Below are 23,054 nucleotides of genomic sequence, written 5' to 3'. Positions count from 1 at the left end.
ACATTTAAAATGAACCTGCATAGTCAGTGTTAGCAAACCTGAAACTTGGTCTTTTAAGTCATTGGTTGCATAAATGAAGTACTTGGCTTGAAAGCTTTAGTGTGTATCTTTATCAAAACTGACTATTTACAGCATTGTTGTTTGTTTCTGCATCTAGTTATGCTTAGATGGAAATCACTTCTCATGCCATGCAGTGCAAATTCAATAGATCTGAGAATCCAGGTTGGCTTTCTAATTCAGTGCTAGTATTAATGATTCTGTTGTTGAAGTTCAAGTGATGTATGGAACAGAATATGGGATCTTCAGGGATCCAGTAGAGAACTGTTTGGTAACCAATGTGATGGAGTACCTGGCAGAATGGGGATTCAACCTTGATTATTCTTTATGGTGCTGCTGAAGGATCGGATGATCAGATTTTGCAGTTTCTGCACTGAAAATCTTCCAGTCAGTGGAGTGGTTTCGTGGGAAAAGGAGGAGGGATGCTAGTCCAGGTGTCAGAATCCCATAGAAACAGATGCTTACTATTTTTCTACTCTTTCCAGACTGAACAGCAGTACTCTTGGGCATTGTGTTTTTAAGTGTAAATACTGAGTGTATGCTGTATCTCTGCAGAACAGAACTTTCCTTTTGACCCATAGGTAATCATTGTAAGCCTTACCTGGGTCTATGTTCTGTAACAGTTAGCTGGACCTGGAAGGGGTTTAAGGTCATGTTAGATGCTAGCATCATCTGAAATGGATGCAGAGCTGAGATCTTAACCCCTTCAAGGTCTGCTCACAGAGCAAATGTTTTTCCTTGGCAGCAAAGTGAGTAACTGATATAAGGAAGTGTAGTGTATGTCTGGCCCTATCCATCGGGGCTAGACATGGGAGCTGGGGTTTCAGGAAAGGTGACTCACAGACAGTGTCACATCTACCTTGTGAAGGTGGAAGTTCAGGGGGGTGACTAGTTATGTTAGCATCTTACTGGGAGACTTCCTTAGGGAAGAAACTTTGTTTAGGGACTCCTGCTTCCATATTGCTCACTTCTGGGCCTGAATTAGTGGGCTGATGCTCAACCATCTGGTTTCAGACTGTTAATACCTAGCACTAACGTAACTCCCTCCAGGAAGACCTTTCACTGCGTGGAGCTTGTGCTCCTGCACTTGCTGGAAGAAACCTCCAGAGCCTTTGGATGACCTAGCCAGCTCTTCATTGAACTAGCTCATAGCTTGATTGACAGTCCCAAAAACAAACATGAACCCAGGCAGTGCTAACTCACAGCTGCCTTTTTAATGTGCAGGTAATGGTCCTTGATGCCTTGCATTTCTTTGTTTTTTTTTTCCCAGCTGCACAGTGCATCTGGTAGCTTTTGAAGAGGCCAAATTGTATTTGCAATCTGAGCGTGTTTTGCTTCTGTCTTTGTAGATGCTGGCCAAAGCAAGTGTCGATTAGAGAGAGCTCAAGCACTGGAACAGGCAAAGAAGCCCCAGGAAGCAGTCTTCATCCCAGAATGCAATGAGGATGGATCATTCACACAGGTAAAATGTCTATTGGCCTCTATCAGCCAGGTTCTCAGTGGCTGCAAGAGATTTGCTGTTAAGGGGTAAGCTCAGTGAGGATAGTAGTGCAGGTACACACTCAGGTTCACTTACTGAGGTGAAGGTGTTGCAAACTGAGGACTGTTTAATCAAGTGGAAATTTTGATTTAGTCACAATATGTACCTTAAAAGACACATATGCATGTGTATTGGCATCCACCTCCAGCATAGCATAGAAAATGTGTCATCTTTGCTAGAAGTTGCAGGGGAAGCCAAGTGTTTTCTGGAGATGAGCTGCAAACAGCATTGTGGCTCACAGAGAACAGGCTGGCTTCCACTGCTGTTACCTGTGCTTCATCTATCCCAGCAAAAGAGAGCTTCTCCCTAGAGCTGTCTTTTGAGCCTCTTACCTCTGCACAGCACTTGTTAGTGACAGACTCTTGCTTCCTGTGCTATTCCCCGTTATGCTTTGGGAGCCTGAAATGGAGATGATAAGACTGGTCATGAGATTTCTTTGGGTTTTTGATTCTGTAGTATTCACTTGCTGGAACTAAATGATATTCTGGGATTGTAGACTGTTTCATAATGCTGCTTCTCCTGAGAAACAGTTACTTCAGGCAGGGATAGCAGAGGAAGCATATATGTTTCTCATGGTTTGTTGGCCTTTAAGATTTATGTAAAATGAATAGTCAGTCATGGCCACTGAGCAGCCTTCATGAGTTGGGAGCAGTCCTACAGAATTCCAAAGAAGTTTAAGTAGTTGTGGCAAAAGGAAAGCAATCATGAAGGAGATTTTGGGAGGAAGAGTAATTTGTCAAGACAGGGTAGAAATGAATATTGATACTTGGCTGTCTTACTACAAACATACTGAATAGTGTCAAGTGGCCCATGTGCAGTTACCTAGCAGGTAAGAGGTATGTTGTCTGTTCAATTGGTGCAAGTCTCGAAAGCCAAAATCTGGCATCCCCTGTAACCTCAGATTTGTGGGCTTGGGTAAATCATGCAACCTCTTGGCTTTAGTTTCCATAGGCTTCCATATATCTAACACTGTTTTAGAGATCTTGTGCCTCAGAGAAATTTGAGGATTCATTAGTTGTTGTTTGCAAATTCTTTTGAAGGTTAAAAAAGAAAATCCAAAATATAATCAATATTGCTTCAAAAAGATGAGAAAGACTAGAAGCTTTGGGGCTTGTTCAAATGCTTTGTGATGCCTGGGGGAAGAGGAGAGGAAAGTGTGTGTTATTTTTTTTTTATTTTATTTTTTTGTGATAACCCACCAAAAATCTTTATTCTCCCCAGCTTTACCCTGCCATTATCATCTGGTGTGTAGGAGTGTTTTTGTTTTGTTTTTTTGTTTTTTATAGTGAGGTGGGAAAAGTTTTATCTGTCCTGCCAACTTCTTTGCATACTACTTTGGAGCAGCATCCTATTTGTGTACAGTGTGGACCATCTTGGGAAAGTGGGGGGTAAGAGAGGAGGTAAGTGTTCTGTGTTGAGCTTTATAGTTCAAGGAGAAAAGGGGAAGGAAAGCTGACACTTCAATATGTCTCCTGTCAGCAGTCCATCACATGTTGGAGGGTAAAGTATAGGGTGCAAGTGAAACTTTTATACTAATAAGCTGGAATGAGAGTGCAGCTGATGAAACTGAAAGAAAGCTTTATTTGGTAGGTTGGTGCTAGTGTCTGGGTTGTTGAGCAGTTGATGGGCTGCTTTTCTGCACATTCCCTGGCTGATATGGGTTGCCAGTGTTTTCAGTGAAGGAGCAGCATGAAAGCGCTTACAAAACTTGTGTGTTCTGAGCTGGAAGCCAAGCGATATTTCACATTCTTCCTACATTCGGTCCTTTTTAAAACAGATCTATGAACACCAAAATGCTTTTGTTTTACCTGGCATAAGGAAGGAAGCCTGCAATTCCTTTGTAAATGGCATTAACTGAAGTTCATATCATTCCCTGGATGATAATGAGCGTGTTCCACATACCTCAGGAACCAGTTTCATCATTTGTATTGCAGCATTTAAGGTCGTTGTCCCCACGTAACATGTGAATGGAAAACAGTGTCTGAGGAAGATAACAGGTTTCAACCTGTGTTTGAGACAAATGTTTCTTTTAGCTTCTGGTCTAAATTAATTTAACTTTGATTTGAAAGGGTGATTAAAAATCAGAATGTTGGTGAACAGTCTAAACTAGTTTTGCTTCCAGCAACTTAGATCTGGTCTGGCGGGGGTCATCTGGGTGCTGCATCTCCTGTCCAGAGAATTTGTCTGAGCATGAGTAAAAACTTCTTTACTGTGAGTGTACTGGAACAGGTTACCCAGAGAGGTTGTGGAGTCTCCTTCCTTGGAGATATTCAAAAGCTGTCTGGACAGAACCTGGGCAATGTACTCTAGGTGATCCTGCTTGAGCAGGGGGGTTGGACTAGATGATCTCCAGAGGTCCCTTCCAACATCAACCATTTTGTCATTCTGTGATTCTGCGAATTGGCACCTCCAGGTTCTCTTCTGCAGAGAAGCCACCTAGGCCAGTTTTGTGAAATGTCTGAGGCCTTGCTGAAGTCAGCTCTGTGCTGTTACCAGTTTATTCTGGTTTGATACCTGGAGAGTAGCTCCATGCAGAATCTAAAATCCCTATTGGGAGTCCAGAACAGAGCAACATCTCTGGACAAAGTTTCTAGGAGCAATACCCACCATGCTTTTCAACTTTGAATCCCCATCTCAACAAAAATCTAAGCAGACCCACCCATTTCAGAATATACCCTGTACTTAGAATTGGTTAGGGACGTTTTTTCAACAACTCATCCCTTCCTCTCCACCCTCATGCAGATTTATAGAAACATTCTGAGCAAATTTTATTTTGGAGAAGTCTTTTGGGTAAAAGAAAAATTCTGATCAGAGAGGAAAGAGAGAGAAAGATGTATGCACACATGTAGAGTATCAAATGTCTGAATTGTTATAGCACTAACCTAGAATGTGGATGACCTATCTTGAGCTGACCTGGGTCCAAAGCTAAGCCTCTGTTGTAGATGCATACACAGTAGGTTATAGGGCCCAAATAATCTTCCTTCTCATCAGACTTCAAAAGGTCTGGGGTTTCGTCTCATAATTATTGGAAATTCTTGAATTTTTCAGGAGTGAAAAGCATGAACAGTGCTCGTTTGGAAACTGCATTTGGTAGTGTAACAGTCTCTTCACAGAATCTGGTTGATCTTGACCAGATTGGACTGTTGATTTTGTGTTTTGTCATCATCCTGTCAATTAGAAGCCAATTGCAATCACGTGTGTAAGCATTAAGTGAGGCTGTTCCTCTAAGATGCTCAGGTCTGTTCTTACCACCTCTTAGAATTGCGTGCAGTACAAAACTGCATGAGTTTTGGGGCTGAATCCACCATTGACTGGAGAGGACTGATGGCTTGTGAACACAACATAGCTACTCTGCTGTTCTGTGACATGTACTGCATTGCGGGTAGCAAATGAGGGGAGACCATAATCACCTTATTTCCTCCTGCTTCCCTGCAGTAAAACCAACTCTGAGACCGGACAGTTAGATGTGTTAACAATGGTAAAAGTAAAAGGGAGGATGGCCTGAGGGCAAAGACCTTAGTTTGGTTTGCATTTAAACCCTGCTTAGAGGTATTGCGTATGTCTTGAGCACACGTATAATCTCTCTTTTCATAGTCTGCAAATCTAGAACAAAAAAAAGTGTTCCACTGGCTCTCTTGCTTGGATTGCCAATTTTCCTAGGCAGGGCTAGTCATAATGGGTTTTGTGTACTGCATCAAGGGGAACAGGCACCTGTCAAATTAGCGTTTTCCATTACTGTTTTTATGCACCACATCAGCTGCTTGCTTTATTCTAGGAGTTCATGTATTGCAAAGATCTCTTCAAATCCCCTTTTGATACTGCTTGTACATCTAAAAATGTAGCATGGATTTGCAGCATAGAAGAGGTGGTGGCATGGCAGGCATGACGGGATGACAGTAAGTGAGAGCAGACCTGATGAACTGTTCTAGAAAATGGAGCAGGGCTATTTCTTTGCATTTCAGTCCTGTGTGGGGAATACAACTTCCTATAAGAAAGGCTGTCTGCACTTATCTGCATGGTTATATTACTGTGGGTTAAAATGCAAGTTATTCACAACATAAGAGTGCTTGTTTGATATAAGTAATTTGATTAATCGTATATAACTGAGGTCGCATACTGTTGTGCAGAATTGTACATTGCTAAAACCAGTTTCTGTATCCAAGACTCACTCTCTCCTTTTTGTTATTATGCTGTATTTTGCATAAATGCCATTCCCTTTCCATGCTGCACTTAACCTGCTGTGATCTGTTCTTCATAAACAACAGGCTGTATTGGGTAATCTGCACACTTTCTTTTGCTGCTTAGTGCCATTGAGTTTGTTGCCATGGGCTGAGAGACTTGCATTCTTCACAGTTTTCCCCCAAGGAGTTTTTTAGAAAAGGTTGTTGAGCTTTTAAACAGCATCAGTTTCAGACAGATGATTATGAACATGTATAATCTCAACCCTTCTTTGGCAATGTAGTCTTGTGTGGCTTTTTGTGGTGTGTCTTGCTTTTTGCCACCTCCTTCCACTTGTCTAGCTTTGGTTTCTTTTCTTTGCAAGTTCACATGCAAGTAGCTGAGATCAATATTCTCCTTGGAGAGTTTCTTTGAGTTTAGGACTCTGTGTTGCAGTGATGCAGTTGTTATGCAGCACTGAGATTTCTCTTACAGCGAGTGCATCAGTCACACTTGTCTTCTGATGATGGGGTCAGTAGCTGTTTTTCATCATCAGACAGAAATCAGACAGCTTTCAGAACACTCTAACATCTGACAATGTAAGTCTGGTTGGAGAGAGTAATGTGTATCATGGCCTATAGCAATAGTTTCATTCTGTGATGCACTAATCCTTGTACAAGGTACCGTCAGTCCTACTTTCTCCTAAGCCCCACAGACAGACATCTTTCTGCAAAAGTGGGAGACACTCTGTTAGCATTCAGTGCCGTTTCACAATCTAAGTCTGTCTCTCTGCATGGGTTACAATAGCATGATGCTGAACAGACTTAGAAACTCATTCCTTAATGCAGTGGAGTGCTGCGTGGCATTGTGTAGACATGTCCCACATTCCCTGGAAGCTGTATATTATTCCATTATTCAGTGCTTGTACTCTAGCAATATTAAGCTCTCAAGGACTTACCTCTCCTTTTGGAAGGGAGGAGCACACTCACTCAATTAAAGAAACTGTTCCTTCATAAGGAATCTGGACTTCAATCAGTAGATAGTTCTGGCTTTTTTGATTATGGGAAGACATCCCTTCTGTAAAAGACAATAGCTGGAACTCTTTGTAAATACCAGAATTTGCCTGCTAGTTGTGAACTCACCTTCTTCCTCCAGATTTCATTTTGCCTTCCATCTGTACATTGAACTAAAGATAACCCATGGTAAGGAGGTGGCAACTCAAATTATATACAGTATTTCTTCAAGGAAGTACCAGTCAAGAGAGCAAAGGAAGAGACTCTTAAAACGAGAATGGGCATCCTTTATGGAATGGGACAAGGTAAGATCATTCCTTTCTAATTTTAAGGGTCATTTTCTGCACCTGAAGCAGAGGTCCCATGTGCATTTAGCTCAGGAGTCCCTTTTCTGAGTTAAAAATGGTATCTGTGCCAAAATGTTTGTGTTGGGAATACCCTAGAACATGGCTAGGATTCTTTCACCACAAATCACTTCTGTCCCTGGTTATAGTAATAGTGAAAAATTTCTGTGGAGCAAGCATTTCTTGACTGGTGCATAGGTGTGAGGAAGGTGGGTGCTGTGCCCTCACAGGAATATTTGTGTCTGTACAATGTCATTGGGAAGAATTAAATGTGAGCAGAGAACATTTAAAAAAAAAAAAAAAGTGACAAGAAGGATTTCAGGTTTTAAAAGCAATTCTGAGGGAGCTCGAACTTAAGATGCAGACTGATTGATAGTTTCCTAAAATTGTCTATAGAGGAAAGGCAGGCTTCTGATGATAGTTGGCTAACTTTTGATGTAGCAGAAAGAGTACAACAAGATCCAGGGTCTGTGTGGTACAGCAAGACATTTAAACTAGAACAGAGGTGTCACCGCTTAGAGAAGGATAAATAGCCATCAGGCCAGTGTGCAGATTATCTGCCACTAATTTGGGACTAGAGGACATTCTAGATGAGCCTCAATAGCTTGAAAAATAAAAGGCATGATTAAAGAGTTCTCATGTGAATCTCTGTTGCTCCTGCTGTCTGCCAGAGGACCTACTGGTTTTTGATAATTTATTTAGTCGTTTTTACAGTATTTACAAGTAGAAACTGAATGCAAATAGGCTTTGGTGCCTGCCACACACCCTGTGAGTGCAGGCAGTGGCTTGGCTGTGTGCCCTCACCCTCAGCAGCCTCCTTCCAAAACTGAAAATGTTTTCTTTTTCTCCTCTGAAATATTGTTTTGAATGCAGAAGGAGTGTTTTTCTTCTTCCCTTCTCCTCTCCACCCTCCATTATTAAAGAAGCCAGGAAACATTTGTTTTTCTCTGAGCTGCCATTGGATAGGAATCCTTTATCAAACTCTTTGTCTGAACAGCATTTACAGAATAGTCTGAATGTTGTTGTTATTGTGTTCAGCGCAGTGCTTGTCCAAGACCCCATCAAGCCTCTTACAGCAAGCTCCAGCTTTCTATAACCATAGAGACTGGTTTCAGCCATCACAGAATTACTGTTTTACCCCTGCTATCTCCTTCATACATGTTCATACAACTTTTCTCCCACTTCCAGTTTTCTTTTTTTTGGAAACGAGCCCAAATGTCAAATGGCTGTAAACGGATGATCCAACTAGCTTGTTGAGAAGTTTTGGACTACTGTGGAATCTGATTCTGGCATTGACAGCGAGATATTGAAGAAATCCCAACAATGGCAGCCTCTTCTCTCAAGAATTAAGAGGCAGAGGAGCCTGCCAGTGACTGTAGTTTTAATGTTTTCATATTTTAATGAATGTGATGAGGAAAGAGGTTCATTCAGTTGGTAGCATGTTAGCTGCTGTTTGATTTCACACGTTGTAATGCGGGGAACAGAGGAGCAGCTGTCACGCTCTTAATTTGGGCAATGGTGACAGAGCAATTTTTGTTGGATATGTCCCTCATGCTTTTCATCCTTCAGTTGTGGCATAATTGAGAGGATATATCCCTTACTCCTAAAAAGTAGAAATTGTCTTCCTGCGTCTTCCTGCATAATCACAGATTCGGGTGCTACAGGACTTCAAACTACACTTTGATTTTTGAAAGTGTAGCTGTTAATGGGGAATCAGTCAAAAACCCACAATGCTTTGCAGGTTTTATTTCTTTGATTCCGTGTTATAACTTAAAATGTTCAGCTGTTTGACAGCCGTATGTTAATTGGAGATGTCAAGCTATATCTGTGGTGTGCCTTTCCACCAGTAGCAAGGATTCTGTACCTGAAACTCACTTAGCGATCAAGTTTATTTTGTTTGAAGAATTGATAATGCCTTTCCCTGACACAATACTTAGCTTTGTGAGGCTAATGAGAGCAGACAAGGAGGAGCTGAACTCACTTTTGTTTAAAGAAAGAAAGAAAAAAAGCCTTTTGGAAAATCCCAAATAAGAAACCAAATAGCTAAGAATTAGATTTGTGCAGTAAATTGGCGTCACTTTCACATGATCACTCTTCTGACTATAGCAGTATTTAATAATTTTGCTACTCTGGGAGTAGGATAAGAAAGAGGTTGAATTTCAGGCAGAAAATGTAAATGCGGATTTAGCATAATAAAACCTAAATCCAAGTTCACTGGAAATAGTAAAAAGTCGTGATTTTTCAAGATTCCTTGCTACAGGAGCTGTGGAAGATGTTAGTCTCTGAGGAATAGCTGACACTGTAAACGCTCTGTGTAGTTTTAGAAATGATACTGAATCAGCTGGTATCTTCAACTTTTTCCAAGCCATAGCAGAGCTATGGAATTGATTAAAAAAAATACACCAGGTCCTTTTTTCAGTCTTAATGCTGCAAACTCCCTAGACTGTAAGCATCTCCCAACATGAAGACATTCAGGAAAGTCAACTGCAATGGTTTTTGAGGTTTCTGAAGTGTCTGTTCTTTGTGGGTAGTTGCCTAGTCTTTAGGAATGAAAGAGTAAGGGCTGAGTCCACATCAGCTACTGTTATCCACAGTAGGAAAGTTCTTTTGTGCTGCAATAGAACATTTGGTTGATGTGAAAGTGCTGGCAATCTGAGACTTATTGCTTGTTTTTTATGATGGGGTGGGGAGGGAAGAAGGGGCCATGGGATATCTGTCCATGGAAGACCAGACTTCATTAGTTTCATTGCTCACAAAATTACTTAGATTTTATGAGTGTGATGGGCTTGAGTTACATAATTGAATGGTATGTAGTTGGCAGCTCTCCCTTGGGATGAGCTGCATAACTTGCTCTTGGCTAATGCGTCTATCCTAAACTTATGTCGATATATTTCTTGGAGCACTTTGTCATGAAATTTGTACTTTGTTGTTTTCTGAAGGTTTGGCTGAAGGGCTATCATGACCTGGGTACACCAGGTGTTCCAAAAGTAGGTGATGCATGTATGTTTTTACATATTACTGCATAGAAAGAGTGCAAATATATAATTAAACAAGTGCACTTTGTATTTTTTTGTAAAACATTTGTGCCCAAATGCTGGGGTGTATAATGGCTTTTTTCTGAAAAAGTGGTGCAAAATACAGACAAATACTTTTCTGTAAAGTAACATGGAATGGTCTTGCCCTATGAGTTCCTGTCCTGGAATATAGTTTAACCTGTGGGTAAGATTTTTACAGTTGATGCTTTGGACATGAAGACAACTTCTTGTGCTCTTGAGTATGCAACAATGTGCATGTGATCAGCAAAAATAAACACTAAACACAAAAACCCAAACAGTTCCATCACACTTGTTTTGAATGTTCCATTGATTAGACTGAGCAATAAGAAATATTTTGCAGCTTGATTAATCACTAATTATATTCATGGTGCTTTTGAGTAATTTGCAATCAATTTTGTGGTGTATTGAGAGAATAAAAGTGAAAGTGTTCGGATAGCAGTGACAGTGACTCTAGAAACATGAGTACATGAGATTATTGTTGGTTTTGGCAACTAAATGTGAACTTGGCTCGAGGCAAAATGATTGCTTTGCAGGTTAGTAAAACCCAAGATAAACACGTGATGCTGTGTTATATTTGCTCTTAGATCACGTCTTAGGTGATATTCAGAGCCTTTAAAAAGACCATCATAAAGCCTCTGAACAAGCTCTGCTGCCTTTGGGAATTGGAGCCAGCTGTCAGCAAGGGGGAATACCTGGTCTAGCTCTGAAGGATCCGAAATGAAGGGAATAGGACAAACACCTCATCGCTCTTCTGTGTGGAAAAGATTGGAATGGGAAGTCAGCTTCAGTGAACTTGCTCAGAAAAAATCAGAGAATGGGCAGAATCCAATTTGAAAGTAAAATAAAAAGGTAGTTTCTGAAATGATCTTACTTCATGACTCTTTTGAAAACTGAGTAGATGGAGCCAGCTCTAGTTTTTAGTAATGTAGGCATTTCTATACTATTTCAAGATCCTGGAAGTCCTGCGTGCAGACTCGGTCATAGCTGAAGGTATGTTTGCTGGAAAGTGTTTCTGAAACTGTTAGTGTTTATACAGATATCTGTATCATGATTGTTTACTTTTGTCTTAAGGGAAGTCAGAAGGCATCCTGAATTTCACCCAAATGCTGATCATTTTGTGAAAGCTGAGGCAAAGGCTATGGTTAGAGGATTTATTAAACTGGATGGAACTATAATGCCACTGAAATAGTATCTGCATGGGCATGACTAAGAAGAGTCTGCTAGATCAGGATCCGTCTTTTCTTACTTTAGAGGTCCACAGTTGAACTACTCCCTGTGGTTTCCCTTCATGGTGATGGAAAGAACTGGGCAATTCTAGACATCTCGTTCAGATGCAGAGCTTTAAAGTTAAGCAAGATTAATCTTATGCTGTGTATTTTTGGCTTCTTATGGCCTTCATCAAATGTTCTTAAGTCCTTATCAATATGTGAAGAGCAAGCATGTTGGATCTTGCTCCTGCTGCCTGAGTTGACGTGGGGCCGGGAGAACTCAGATCTATCTGGAGAAGGTATGTTATCATAATAAGGCAGTGTTCCATTTTTTCTGCCATGTTCACTGAACAAAATGTTCTCAAAATGCCCACAGAATGCTCTTCTCAAACGCTGGTTGTGGAATCAGGGGCTGGGGTGGCCTTTCCTCAGCCCAGCTGGGATGCACTGGGAATCCAAGGAGAAATTTTTTAATGGTGAATAGTAAATAGGATCTAGAAAATGGTGGAAAAAGATGAAACACAGCTGCTGCAAACTCAAACTGAAGTGTTCTCAGCTGATTATCTGTAACTACTTTTGTATCCTGAGTTGGAAAGCAGCTAATGGGGTTGGAGTAGAAGAAATAATCTTTCTGTGTGTGTGTGTGTGTGTGTGTAGGAAGAAAGTCTGTTAAAACCACATCTACCTAAGTCAAAGATGCTCTTTTGCATGACCTTCTCACTCTGAAGCATTTGTTTGTGATGATTCTGAGCTGGGATTTCCACCAAGATGCTGGGTTACAATAGAAATAGTGGGTGATAGAGCAAGAAATGAAATGCCTTGCTCTTTGTTTTATCAAACAGGTGCAGTGCCATACCTACACTGGATACTGCTGGTGTGTGACACCTGATGGGAAGCCTATTAGTGGCTCTTCTGTACAGAACAAAACTCCTGTATGTTCAGGTACTGTGGGAGTGGCTTCAACAAACACTTATTTGGTAATGGAAGGGGAATGGAGAGAATGTGTCCTGTTCTGAGGGCTTAATCTTTTCAGGTGACCTAGCAGTTTACCCAGTTTAAAATTGCAGTTGTGCTTGTATTTCCCTGTTTGCTTGCCTGCATTTGAACCCTGCAAGGAAGCTTGGTCTGTGTCCCCTGTATCATTGCATCCTGCGGTTAGGCTACAGACGCTCCTGCAAGGCTGACTGGGAAAAAATCACTAAGAAAACAAAGTGGAACCACAACTTACAGTAGCTAAGCCAGAATAGCAGTATTGCCATATATATAAATCAAGAGGTTCCCATAAAAGTTGGGGTAACTTTAATCCTTTTCCATGAGCTGTATCAAGTGGACCATGAAATCATGTTGCCTTGCTTAGTGACTTCAGTTGAAACTTCGGTAAGGCTGTTCTGTGAGAAACTGGAAATTGTTGCTAGCCCCCAAATTTGGGGTCCTGCTGTTATAATGGATTTGAGTCTTCTAGTTATGCTGCTCAGTTCCAGGATTCCCCTGTTTGTGTTGTGGGGCTGGACAGCACTGGACTCGCGCTACAGCTCACATGAGGGAGGTGCAGAGGCAGGACAGGAAGGTTGTGAGACTATTAGGTCATTGGTTTTGTAACGCGAGATGCCTCAGTGCTCTCAGTCTGACACTGCTTTCTGTAGCTCTATGGTTTACTGAACTGTCAGCATTGCACTCGGGTATTCTAAATCCATCCTCTTCTGTACTTGAAGCAGGCTGATGTTGGGCATCCCTTTTTCTCTTTTTCTCCCCCCCCCCCCCCCAATTCACTGTGGCAGCCCAGGGCCCAAATGGGATGAGTTTGGGGTGGAATGCAAGCTCTAGACTTTCTGTATGGCCCTGATTCCTAGTGTAGCTTTTAGCTCTATGAGCTGCTGTGAGCAGAGCTGCTGTGGCAGTAGCACACTAGACACAAGGAAGGATGGGAACCTGTTTCGTGATGTTTGGCAGAACTCAGGTGCAGCACTGGCATTTTGCGCCCCCAGTGCCTCTCCCCTCCCCTGCCCCCCAAAAGAAAAAAAAGAAAGAGAGTGGGCATAGGAGTGTGTGTCAAACACATTCAGTTATGCCATGTAGGGACTGCTGCTGCCTCTGGCTTCATGCTTGCAGTGTGCACTCCCAGGGTATTTAATGCATTTCTCCTTTCACACCTTGCACCATTTGTCCTTTAGACTGCTGCCACACTCCCATCTAACTTTTTTCTTTTCTTTCTTTAATCCTCCTTGCCTTATTTGGAGAGCTCTTGGCTGTATTCATGATAATGAGCAAAAATAGTGACTTGAAGGAGGGTTCATGAGTTGAGCTGGAGAACTATCAAGGACCAGTGGGTCAAATACTGTAGTTTCAGGGGGCACTAGATGTTTCAGTGGTACATGGAAGGAAACTTAAAACTAATATCCTGTTTTTCCACAAGGCAAAATGCTACATTAATTTGGCTTAAGCCTTAGAATATGACTTTTCTCCACTGTTCCCTGTGTATAGTTTTGGTAGGGCATGTTTTAGGGTGTATTTTCCTGATTTGTTCTTTTAATCTTTGAGCCTTTTATAAACCTGTGTTACTAGGAAACTATTGTGGTTGGTTGGTTTGTTTTGTAGGACACACAGGTTTTAGACTTATGACTTATTGAAATAGTGTATGTGCTTATGCACTTCCTACTTTTAATTCAGCTGTAGATCTGTGATCAACTGATCTGCAAGTGAAAGAGCCTAGGAAATAGAGTTTTAGGATAGGGTTTGTCTGGACCAGACTAGTAGGCCTGTCAAAGCTGCCTCCTTTGGAACTGACTTGATCCACATATCCTGACAGATCAGTCATTGTAATTCACTAGCACAGCTTACTAAGGGTGCAAGGAAGAATCAGTTTCTGGGGAATAAAGCTATTCCAAAAAAAAAAAAAGTTTGTCATAAACTTTCACACTTCCATAATGGATTTGTTCAAATAGCCTTTATTATCTACTCTGCTTTTAATGGAAAACTGCTTGACAAAGCCCTGAAGCAAACTGCAGAAACAAATGCAGACTGTTAGTTGTATGAAGATTTAAGTGCATATTAAGAAACAGCAGATATGTCCTATTCAAGTACCTGCTGGATCTTATCCTATGTTCCTTTTCAAACAGCTGGGGATGTTCAGGGGTTAGTTGAAATTCATTTTCTGGAAACTCTGTCCCACTTAATCCCTTGCCTTTAGAATTCTGCCCCTTGCATGGCCTGCACAAACTCTCCCCACGTGGTTTTGATCTTCCTGACATTTGCAAATGGAAGAAGTGACTCTCTTTTATTTTTCCTTCTTGCTCTTGAATTTATTCCATGTTTCTTACTAATGCACTGCTCTGAGCTCTTTCAAATCACTGGATCCATCTACTAAAGATTTCTTGTTTGCTCTGACCCTATCCTTAGTGCGTAAAATGTCCTTATGCTATCCTAGCTGGTTGAAGCTACAGGATTTCTGAATCCTAAAATGAGTTGTTGGCAAGTAAAACGGACACTTTGTGTGTTGAAATTTTGATTGTGTTCATATGATTGCATGTCTTGTGTGATCATGCAGCACCTTAAAAGATCTCTCTTTTTTTTTTTTTCCTTTAGGTTCTGTAACTGATAAACCATCAAGTCAGGTTAACTCAGGAAGGAAAGGTGAGTGGAGTCCTGTGCTCCAGCAAGTTGTTTTGTAATAACAGTTGCCCTGCCAAGTCCCTTGAGATAACTCTAGAACTTGGGTTTCTAAACAGCTCTATGTGTGGGAGGCTTACGTGCCTCTAGACCTCCCCCATCAGCAGAAGAAAGAAGATGAAAGTCTGTTTATGCATCACCCTGTGGAGTACAAAACTATGTGCTCTGCTCTGCGCTCAACAGCTGAGATGAAGTATATGAAAGCAGAGCCTCCCAAAGGAATGGCTGATACAAGACATCTTTGCTTGTTGACCTTGATGTTAAGTACTGAGCATTGCTCAGTAAAATCCCTAGAGAGTAGGGAGGCCAGCAGTATGATTAGTATGTTACTGGGAGTCAGGAGTGCCAATGTCATGATTGTGGCCTTAGATGCACTGAAAGATTTTTTGTGTGTGTGTATGTATGTATGTGTGTGTATGTGTTGCATAAAATCCTCTGGACAGCTGGAGCAGAGTCAAAGCCTGGGTGCTTCCCAAAATCTCACCCTTTTGTGCATTAGGCATTGGTCCTCCTTCATTTTTCACTCTCTTTTTCAGTCCTTGCCTTTCCTGAGCAAGGCACTAGATGTGTTGCTCCCCTTTTCCGGTATGTATGTGTAGCCCTTCCCTTTGTCCTCTGATCTGCATTCATTGAAGTCTTGAGAGAGGTGACTGCTGGAGTATACACTGAGGAGTCAAGTTTGTCTTTAGGCCTTCTCCACACCCTAATTTCCACCGTGTCCTCCCCCTTCTCCCCCTCCACTGTCAACTTTTCAGTTTGTCTCCTTACTGCAGGAAAACTACATTGAGTGCATTCTCACTCCTCCCAGGAAACAGCCTTCACTCACACCAGCAGAAGTTCCTGTTTTGGTATCTGAAGCAGGATTTTTACTGTTAACTCTCTAAACCTCCTCCTGGCACTTCAAGTGCTCCTGGCACTTTGAAATGCATGAAAATGCCTACCTTGATGCCTAATCTTAATTTGAAAAACATATTCCATGCTGGGACTGTCAATCAAGTCCTGAAAACACTTAAAAGGAATTGTAGATTGTTGAGCTCAGGGCAGTGCTGTATTTTGAACGTATTTCCATGTCTGCTCTCCAGTCAATTGTTCGTGTGTGGTAGCTTAGGAAAAAGTAGGGAGAAGAAAGATACAAGGAAAAATACTTAGTTAAGACTGAACACTGAAACCTGTTTCTTATTTTAGGTAAGGACATGTCTCTGTAAACCTGTAATTATGTGTTAAACCTGACAACCTGTATAATTGGAACTTGAATGCATCATTATCATTCTATTAATACAATCCTTGCTAGTCTAGCCTGAAGTACAGGCAAATCAAGTAGCTCATGCAATCTGCATTATTTTTGAGTGGGGGTTGTTTGCAGGCTTCTTACCTGAGTTGTTCTGGTCTGTTCTGCTAGAATGAAAAGCAACTGACCCTGGATTCCATACAGAACAGGAGCAAAGGGTAGAATTTATAAGCTTGGTCTTTCCGTTTCACTCCTTTTATTAACTAAGAGGTTGGGATATACAGAAAAAGAGAACTGTAAATGGATGAAATTAGTCTAAAATTTGTAATATAAACTGACTCTCCTTGGTGTTGCCTCTGGCATCCTGTCTTGAGAATGGTGTGCTTGGCCACATGGCCACAGAAACATCCTATGCAGTAGCTGTCAGGAAAAGGAAAATATTTCCCTTTGGGCTAGCATTCTTCAAGCAAATCATGTAAACTTCCCATTATCTCCAATTCTGGCTCTGTTCCTGTCTGTTGGAAGCCTCCACACAAGCCACTTCAGCCTTTCTCCATCGTGTTGGAAAAAATCTGTGTGTGTGATTATTAAATAGTCTGTACATGTCTAAATGCCTTTTAAAATAGTGTTTTTTAGAAGCTGAAATAAAATCTGGTTTAAAATCTGAGGAAGCTAACGTTACTACTTCAGCTGCTGATGAATATCTAATCTAAAAACGGATTTGACTTCCTTGTCAGTGCTTTTTCTTGACTTACATTCCCTCGATTCAAAACTCCAGTATTGTGTCAGCCAGCCTGGCTACTTTGAAGGGTTTTTCTGGAGGTCTGGCTTCTATGAAGGCTGGTGGCTAGATAGCGTGGATATAACTGTCCATTCTAGCTGAGTGTCCAGGCTCTTTCTGCAAAGATTGCTCTTTGCGAGAAGATGAAAAAAGGTTGGAAGAGGAGGGATACAGCAGGAACTGGGTCAGTGATGACCTTTTCGTTGTACAGGCATATTTTGGAAGCTTCTGATATCACTTTGGACACCTGCCATATGACTTAGGAGCTTTTGGACTTTTCCCTGCACAGCAGACTCCTCTTTCCACCCCTGAATGAGCATCTCTGGGACAAGTAGCATTATCTGGCACAGAAAGGCTCTCTCAGGAGGAAAAGGAGTAGCTAAGACTCTCAAAAGTGATTTCCTTTGTCCTATTCATACAGAAATATAAAATATGAAGCTAATATACTTTGTGTGATGTTGGTGCCTTTCAAGTCTTTAGGGCAAAACAGCTCTTTGGACAGAGGCTGCTGTACCTAGGAAGCAGTACAGATGGGTAGGCTTAAGCTATTATATAAGAAATGAAAGGGAAGATTTTGCTAGCATATCTCCTACAGCAGTGACAAATTAATGCTGGAAGGAGAAAAGGGCTGGTTGTCAGTAATAACTGTCTTTCTCCAAATGTTTAGCCTCTTTTCCATCCTGTGTAGGCCTAGCTTCTGGAGGTCAATGGTTATGGTCACTAGATGGTGTGAAGTAACATGCACTTGCCTTTCATAGGCTTTCTCACTACTGATGAAAAGAAAATGAAATGGCTTTTTTGGTCACGTGGCTTGGCATGTAGTTCCAAAAGTGGCTCAGTGAAACCTTCTGCAGAGAACAGGCAAGAGTGCTGGCAAGAAATGCTTTTTATTTTTAAATCCCGTGCTCTGGTTGTCCAGAGCTCTGCTGCTATTACCATAAGATGCAATGCCAGTTACTCATACTGTTTGCCCTGTAAGGAAAATTTAAATCAAATCAAATTGGCACCAAACTTAAAACTTCAAAATAGCAAGTATTGGTTTATTCTGTGTCTGAGAAATGCTCTGCTGTTGGAATGCAGAGCAGACCTGTGCCTGGAAAGGAGGAGGTACATTCTTATGTAGTAGAATGGAAGCCCAGGTTGTCCATTATATACTTGGTGCATGAACTTGTAGTTCAGACATTTACTGCTGTTCCTCTTATGCTGAATTCAGCCTGGTTGAAGTTTATATAAACTAAGTGTTTGCAGGTTGGTCCCTCTTGCCCCAATTCTGTTAGGCTTGGGGGAGTGGGACGACGAGTGTGGAAAAATGCGACTACGTCAAGAATGCTGCTAGTAGTGAAGGGTATATTTGAAATTCTGCCTTGCGCAGGCAGAGCCAGAAAATGCTAACTGATAAATTAAATATTAAAATTTCATCATCACTTTTTTTTCCATGGACAAAAGCTGATTCAAAATCCTTTGGACCTTCTGCTCTTTATTTGATACTCTTAAAAGAATTCTAGTCTAGATCTGTTGTGCTTCATCCTTTGCTAAGGAATATCCTGTTGCTTTGCTTTTGCCTATTCAGTATTCAGATGTCTGTTCCAGCCCATTTGTCTCCTGAAAAGTGGCTGACACTACCTCTTCAGTCAAATTATTTTGGCATTGGCATTCTGTTTGCTTCTCGTATTGGAATAAAGGAGATAAGTTCAAATGTGTTGTTGTGGCAGCACTGGAGTCTGACCGTATAAGGCATCTCACCCTTTTCATCTCCAAGATTTTGTGCCCTAATGCAACACACGTCAATGTCAAATGTTTGTCCCAGGCTACAGTTTGTCAGATAGATGAATTGAAGCTTGGTAAGGTCTTTGTCCTTCCCGTGTCATTGCCCTCTCCTCGAACCCTTTAGAGCAGGCTCTAACTCTCTACTTCTCCCCTTTCTTGCATGGTGCCCATCACTGTGCTGTAGTAAGGACTAAGTTTTCCAAAGACCTCAGTCCATACCTTAGCAAGGTGGGGAGTGATGAGGGAATATTGCCTATTTTCCCCTCCCACCTTCCCAAGCTACAGTGTCTGTGCCACTGTGTTAATTCCTGTTGGGCTGACCTTGAAGTTTGCAGGTACCATGCATCACTGTTCTTAAGCAGGTGGAGGCTCAAGGAGAATGCATCAGCATGCAGGCTCTTTCCTGCTCTACAAACTTCAGGAAAAGGACCTGCTTGCAGCAGGTGTTGGCCTCTGTGTGGTGACTTGAGGGGGTGGGAGGACAGGGGAGGTGAAAGTCTTTGTGGTAAGCCTATGAGGCTCCAAACCATCTTAATACTACTAGCTGTGCTTGGATTGACACTGCTCAGCATCCTGCGTTTCTCCAGCACCCTCTGTCCTGGCATCCTTACCCGAAGAGTGCTGGCCAACTTGGGAGCACAGTGGTGCAGGAACAGCAGCTTATGGGCTGTTGCTGAATAGCCAGTCAGCAGGCGATGTCTGGCTGGCAGCTGAGCAGCCCTTCATACTGATTATGTTCTGTGCAGCTAGCCTTATGATGCAAATGGGCCACTCAGCTGATTGCTATGTTACATGAGAAGAGTGAAACACTGAACAAATGACTTTGCTTGTTCACGATATTAAGTTAATGTACTATAAACCCTTTCTGTTAAATTGGTTGGTTTCCCCTTCAAGGAGGACTGAGTAATCCTTTAAGTGAAAATGAGGAAGAGCACTCTTTATCTAGGAGATAAGGTAGCACAGCCAGGCTGACACACACTGCTTCTTCTTCAGCCTGGTGCAGAACAAGTTCCCAGGACCTTTTTCAGAGAATACAGTTATTGTTGTGTGGGATTAGAATATCCATAACCTGCAGGTTTCTGTTGCTATTTGTTCCTTATTCTTGCTTGTGTCTTGTACAATCCTGTCTCATAAGGAGCTTCTTGTGCTAATTTACTCCAGCTGCTGCTTAGTTTGAAAGGCCTGAGAGACTTGGAAGACGCACACTGTCCCCTAGAGTGCTGGATCTCTCCCCCTCTCTCCCACTGGGAAGTTGTTAATGTTTTAAGAAGCACTGAAAGGCATCCTTGGAGCCAGCGTGACTGGATTTCTTCCCTGCCTAGAGAATGCAGAATGCTGCTTTTGAGCCAGAGGGAAATTGTGCCACAGGTTTGAAACAAAACAAGCAAACGTGAAACAAAATAAAACTTTTTTTTTTCCTGTGGTATGTTGGGGCTTTAAGAGCTCAAAGCTGCAGATTTGGCATATTGCAGCCATGAGCAGCATCTTTCACAGTCACTAAACAGGCTTTAAAAATAGGTTGGTAAGGAGAAAGAGATGTAAAAAGCAGTCATGTTATTGATCTCCTTAAAATCACTCAGTCGTCTTGCTTAAAACTGGAAACTGAGTGAATTAGAAGTGGGGAGAGGGATTAGAGGAGGGATGAGTGAAGAAGATCTAAGCTGGGATGGTGGTTTGTTAGTGGTTGTTAACTGTTCTGGACATTGTGCAAAAGGTGTTTAGACCATTTTAAATCAATTGAGTGAAGGAAGCAGGAAAGGAGGCCCAATTCTATAATCAGGGATTAAAAGAATGCAACAAAAGGGCTGGATAGATTGTCAGTGTCAGTCAATATAAACTGTCAGTCAATATAGGGAGTCTTGAATAGTACAAACTCCCTTTTTCCTTCATAAGTTCTCTTACCAGAGTATAGTGTTCCAGGCCTGTTTTGACTAGCTTTGTTTCCCTGTTGGAATAGCTGGCAATAGAATTTTCAATTCCCTGAACCTGGGGCAGGTACAGTGATGTTAGTGGAATGTATGCTGTGGCCCCAGCAAAGGCAAAGCTGGGGATGAAATTGTTTTATGCTTACTATCTTATATGCAGACATTGAATTCAGTACTGTGGCACTTGTACAGAGTTATGAAAGGCTTTGGCCAGTAAGTTTGCAGTCTACAAGAAAATACTGAAGCAATTTGAGGAACCTAAGATGAATAACTTAAAATTCCTGTTAATTAAACATCTCGAATTGGATTCCTTTTTGTGGGTTTAACGTTAAGAAATGGACTTAAAGAGAACTTGGATGTGGGAAAAATCTCAGCTGCACTCATGGGCAAGTTGGCCCGTTCCATGGCTTTTTTCCTGCTGGTTTCCAAGGGTCTTGCCTCTAGAAAATGTTAATAGACTAGTTGCGCAGCCAGTAGACTGAGCAATTTGAATCGGTAATGAGCCATTTGTCTGAGTCAGTAATTAGGCTGAGCAGTAAAGGGTGAGTGCTCTCCTCAGGCAGTCTGAAGTGGAGGACAGCTTGTGCTAATGTAAATAAATGGAATCGTTTGTACATGGAGACCTGGAAGCTTCGTCTGCTGGTGGTAAGAAAGCAGGTGCAGCTGACACTTATTCACCTGCTGTCTGCTCACAGGGACAGTAGTGCTCTGCCTCCATGGTGGTTAGTGTGTCTCAGAAGTACTGACAGATAATATCTTGACAAGAACAAAAGTGTCCCAGTCTGTAGACAGGGCTATCAAGTAGAAATGTGACCAAAACTTGAACCTGAGACTTTGGTCCTTATGGTCTCCTGTACTTCTTGGATTCAACAAGGTAGTGATCGAATCTGAAACAAAACTGTGCTATTGCAAAAGCCAAGCTGCAAATGCTCAATTATTCCTGCCTCTCTGACCTGATAAATAATGGCAAAATGCTTTGTGATATCTTTAATGGCTTACGGTAGCTCCAAGAAACATAGACAAATATCTTATGGCCCACAACAGCAAGGTGAAAGAAATGCAAGTTTACTGGTTCAGTATGAAGTCAGGTGATGGTTCTAACTGGTGGACACCATCTTACAATGAAGTTCTTGCAGAACATTAGCAGATACTAAATTTGCAGTGCTGCCTGCACAATTCATCTGGATTGCTTGTATTATTCATTTATTTTTAAATAGATAACATCCAGGTCCTGGTCTATAAGTCTTGATGGTGTTTGTAGCACATAAGATTTTGATTAGTTCATAATTATATTTCCAAGCAACCTTTGGGGCAGAATTGAAGTTTGACTTCTCTGTTATAAAAATAGTTCTATAAAATTGTATTACTTTAATCAATAGTCTTTCCTGTTGGTAGATATTCATCTTATTGCTGTCCCTGTATTGCACCTATCTACAAAATTGTTGATTAAATTCCAGTTAAATATAATTGTAGAAAGCAAGTGAATTTCACAGGTATAATAGATTATAGTGTATCTTACAAAATCTGTAATATTGGTAGAGAGAGAACCCAGCTTTTAACAGAGGCTCCCAATTGATTTTTGTGAGAACAGAGGAATGTAATCTTACAGTATCATGTATCATGGATTGCTTTTCTAGAGTAGAGCAGTATTTTAAGTGTTTGATTTATGAGATGTTAAAATCTAAAAGAAAAATTTAACTTCAAATTAGTTACATGAAGAGTAGAATTAAAAACAATCCTTTTGGGTCCCCACATCCGTGACTCATCTGAATTATTTGGTTTTCATCAAGACATTTTTTGTGGGCCTCGGAACACGTGTATCAAATTTGAGGCTGAAGAGGGTTTCATTGGTAGGTTTAAGCAGAAGACAGTTGTTTTTAAAGTATATTTTGTTTGGTAGAATGCAAGAATTCTGCTTTCATCTATTACGCAAGAGTTCTAATCTCCAGGTTAGTCTATATAATATGATTTAATAAAATTGTAGCTTACAAGGTTTGTTATAGTAATCTACAGACTACTCATGTCTGTAATGTCTTAAGCACAGCCGTAAAAGTTTTAAAATGATTAAGTCATGGTATTGAGCAGCCTGCTGAGTAGATCTAATAAGCAGACTAACAATTGATTAGGCAAGGTATTATTAACTATTTATATGCTATACACAGATTTCTGGTGTCTGACCAGTTACAGATTGTGGAGAAATAGAATAGTTCTAGGGATTGTGGGTTGTTTTTGTCTTCATAGCTACCTGGTCTTAAAACCTTTTCTTATTTAAAGAGCTGTTAAACAAATTCCTCCCATGCTCTTTCAGTGT

The 23,054-nt window shown here is 41.2% G+C and overlaps 1 protein-coding gene across 1 annotated transcript in view; it reads left to right on the top strand.

Moving 5' to 3' along the window:
- Positions 1 to 23,054, top strand: part of SMOC1 (SPARC related modular calcium binding 1) — a 135,288-nt gene that overhangs the window by 48,784 nt on the left and 63,450 nt on the right. The window contains exons 3-5 of the mRNA XM_067295676.1: positions 1,407 to 1,519; positions 12,219 to 12,318; positions 14,959 to 15,006. Coding sequence (XP_067151777.1) covers positions 1,407 to 1,519; positions 12,219 to 12,318; positions 14,959 to 15,006 — 261 coding nt within the window. The remainder of the gene's footprint in view (positions 1 to 1,406; positions 1,520 to 12,218; positions 12,319 to 14,958; positions 15,007 to 23,054) is intronic.

Source organism: Apteryx mantelli, chromosome 4 (genome assembly GCF_036417845.1).
Source record: "Apteryx mantelli isolate bAptMan1 chromosome 4, bAptMan1.hap1, whole genome shotgun sequence".
In the NCBI taxonomy this organism is placed as follows: domain Eukaryota; kingdom Metazoa; phylum Chordata; class Aves; order Apterygiformes; family Apterygidae; genus Apteryx; species Apteryx mantelli.
This window is presented reverse-complemented; position numbering and strand designations above follow the sequence as displayed.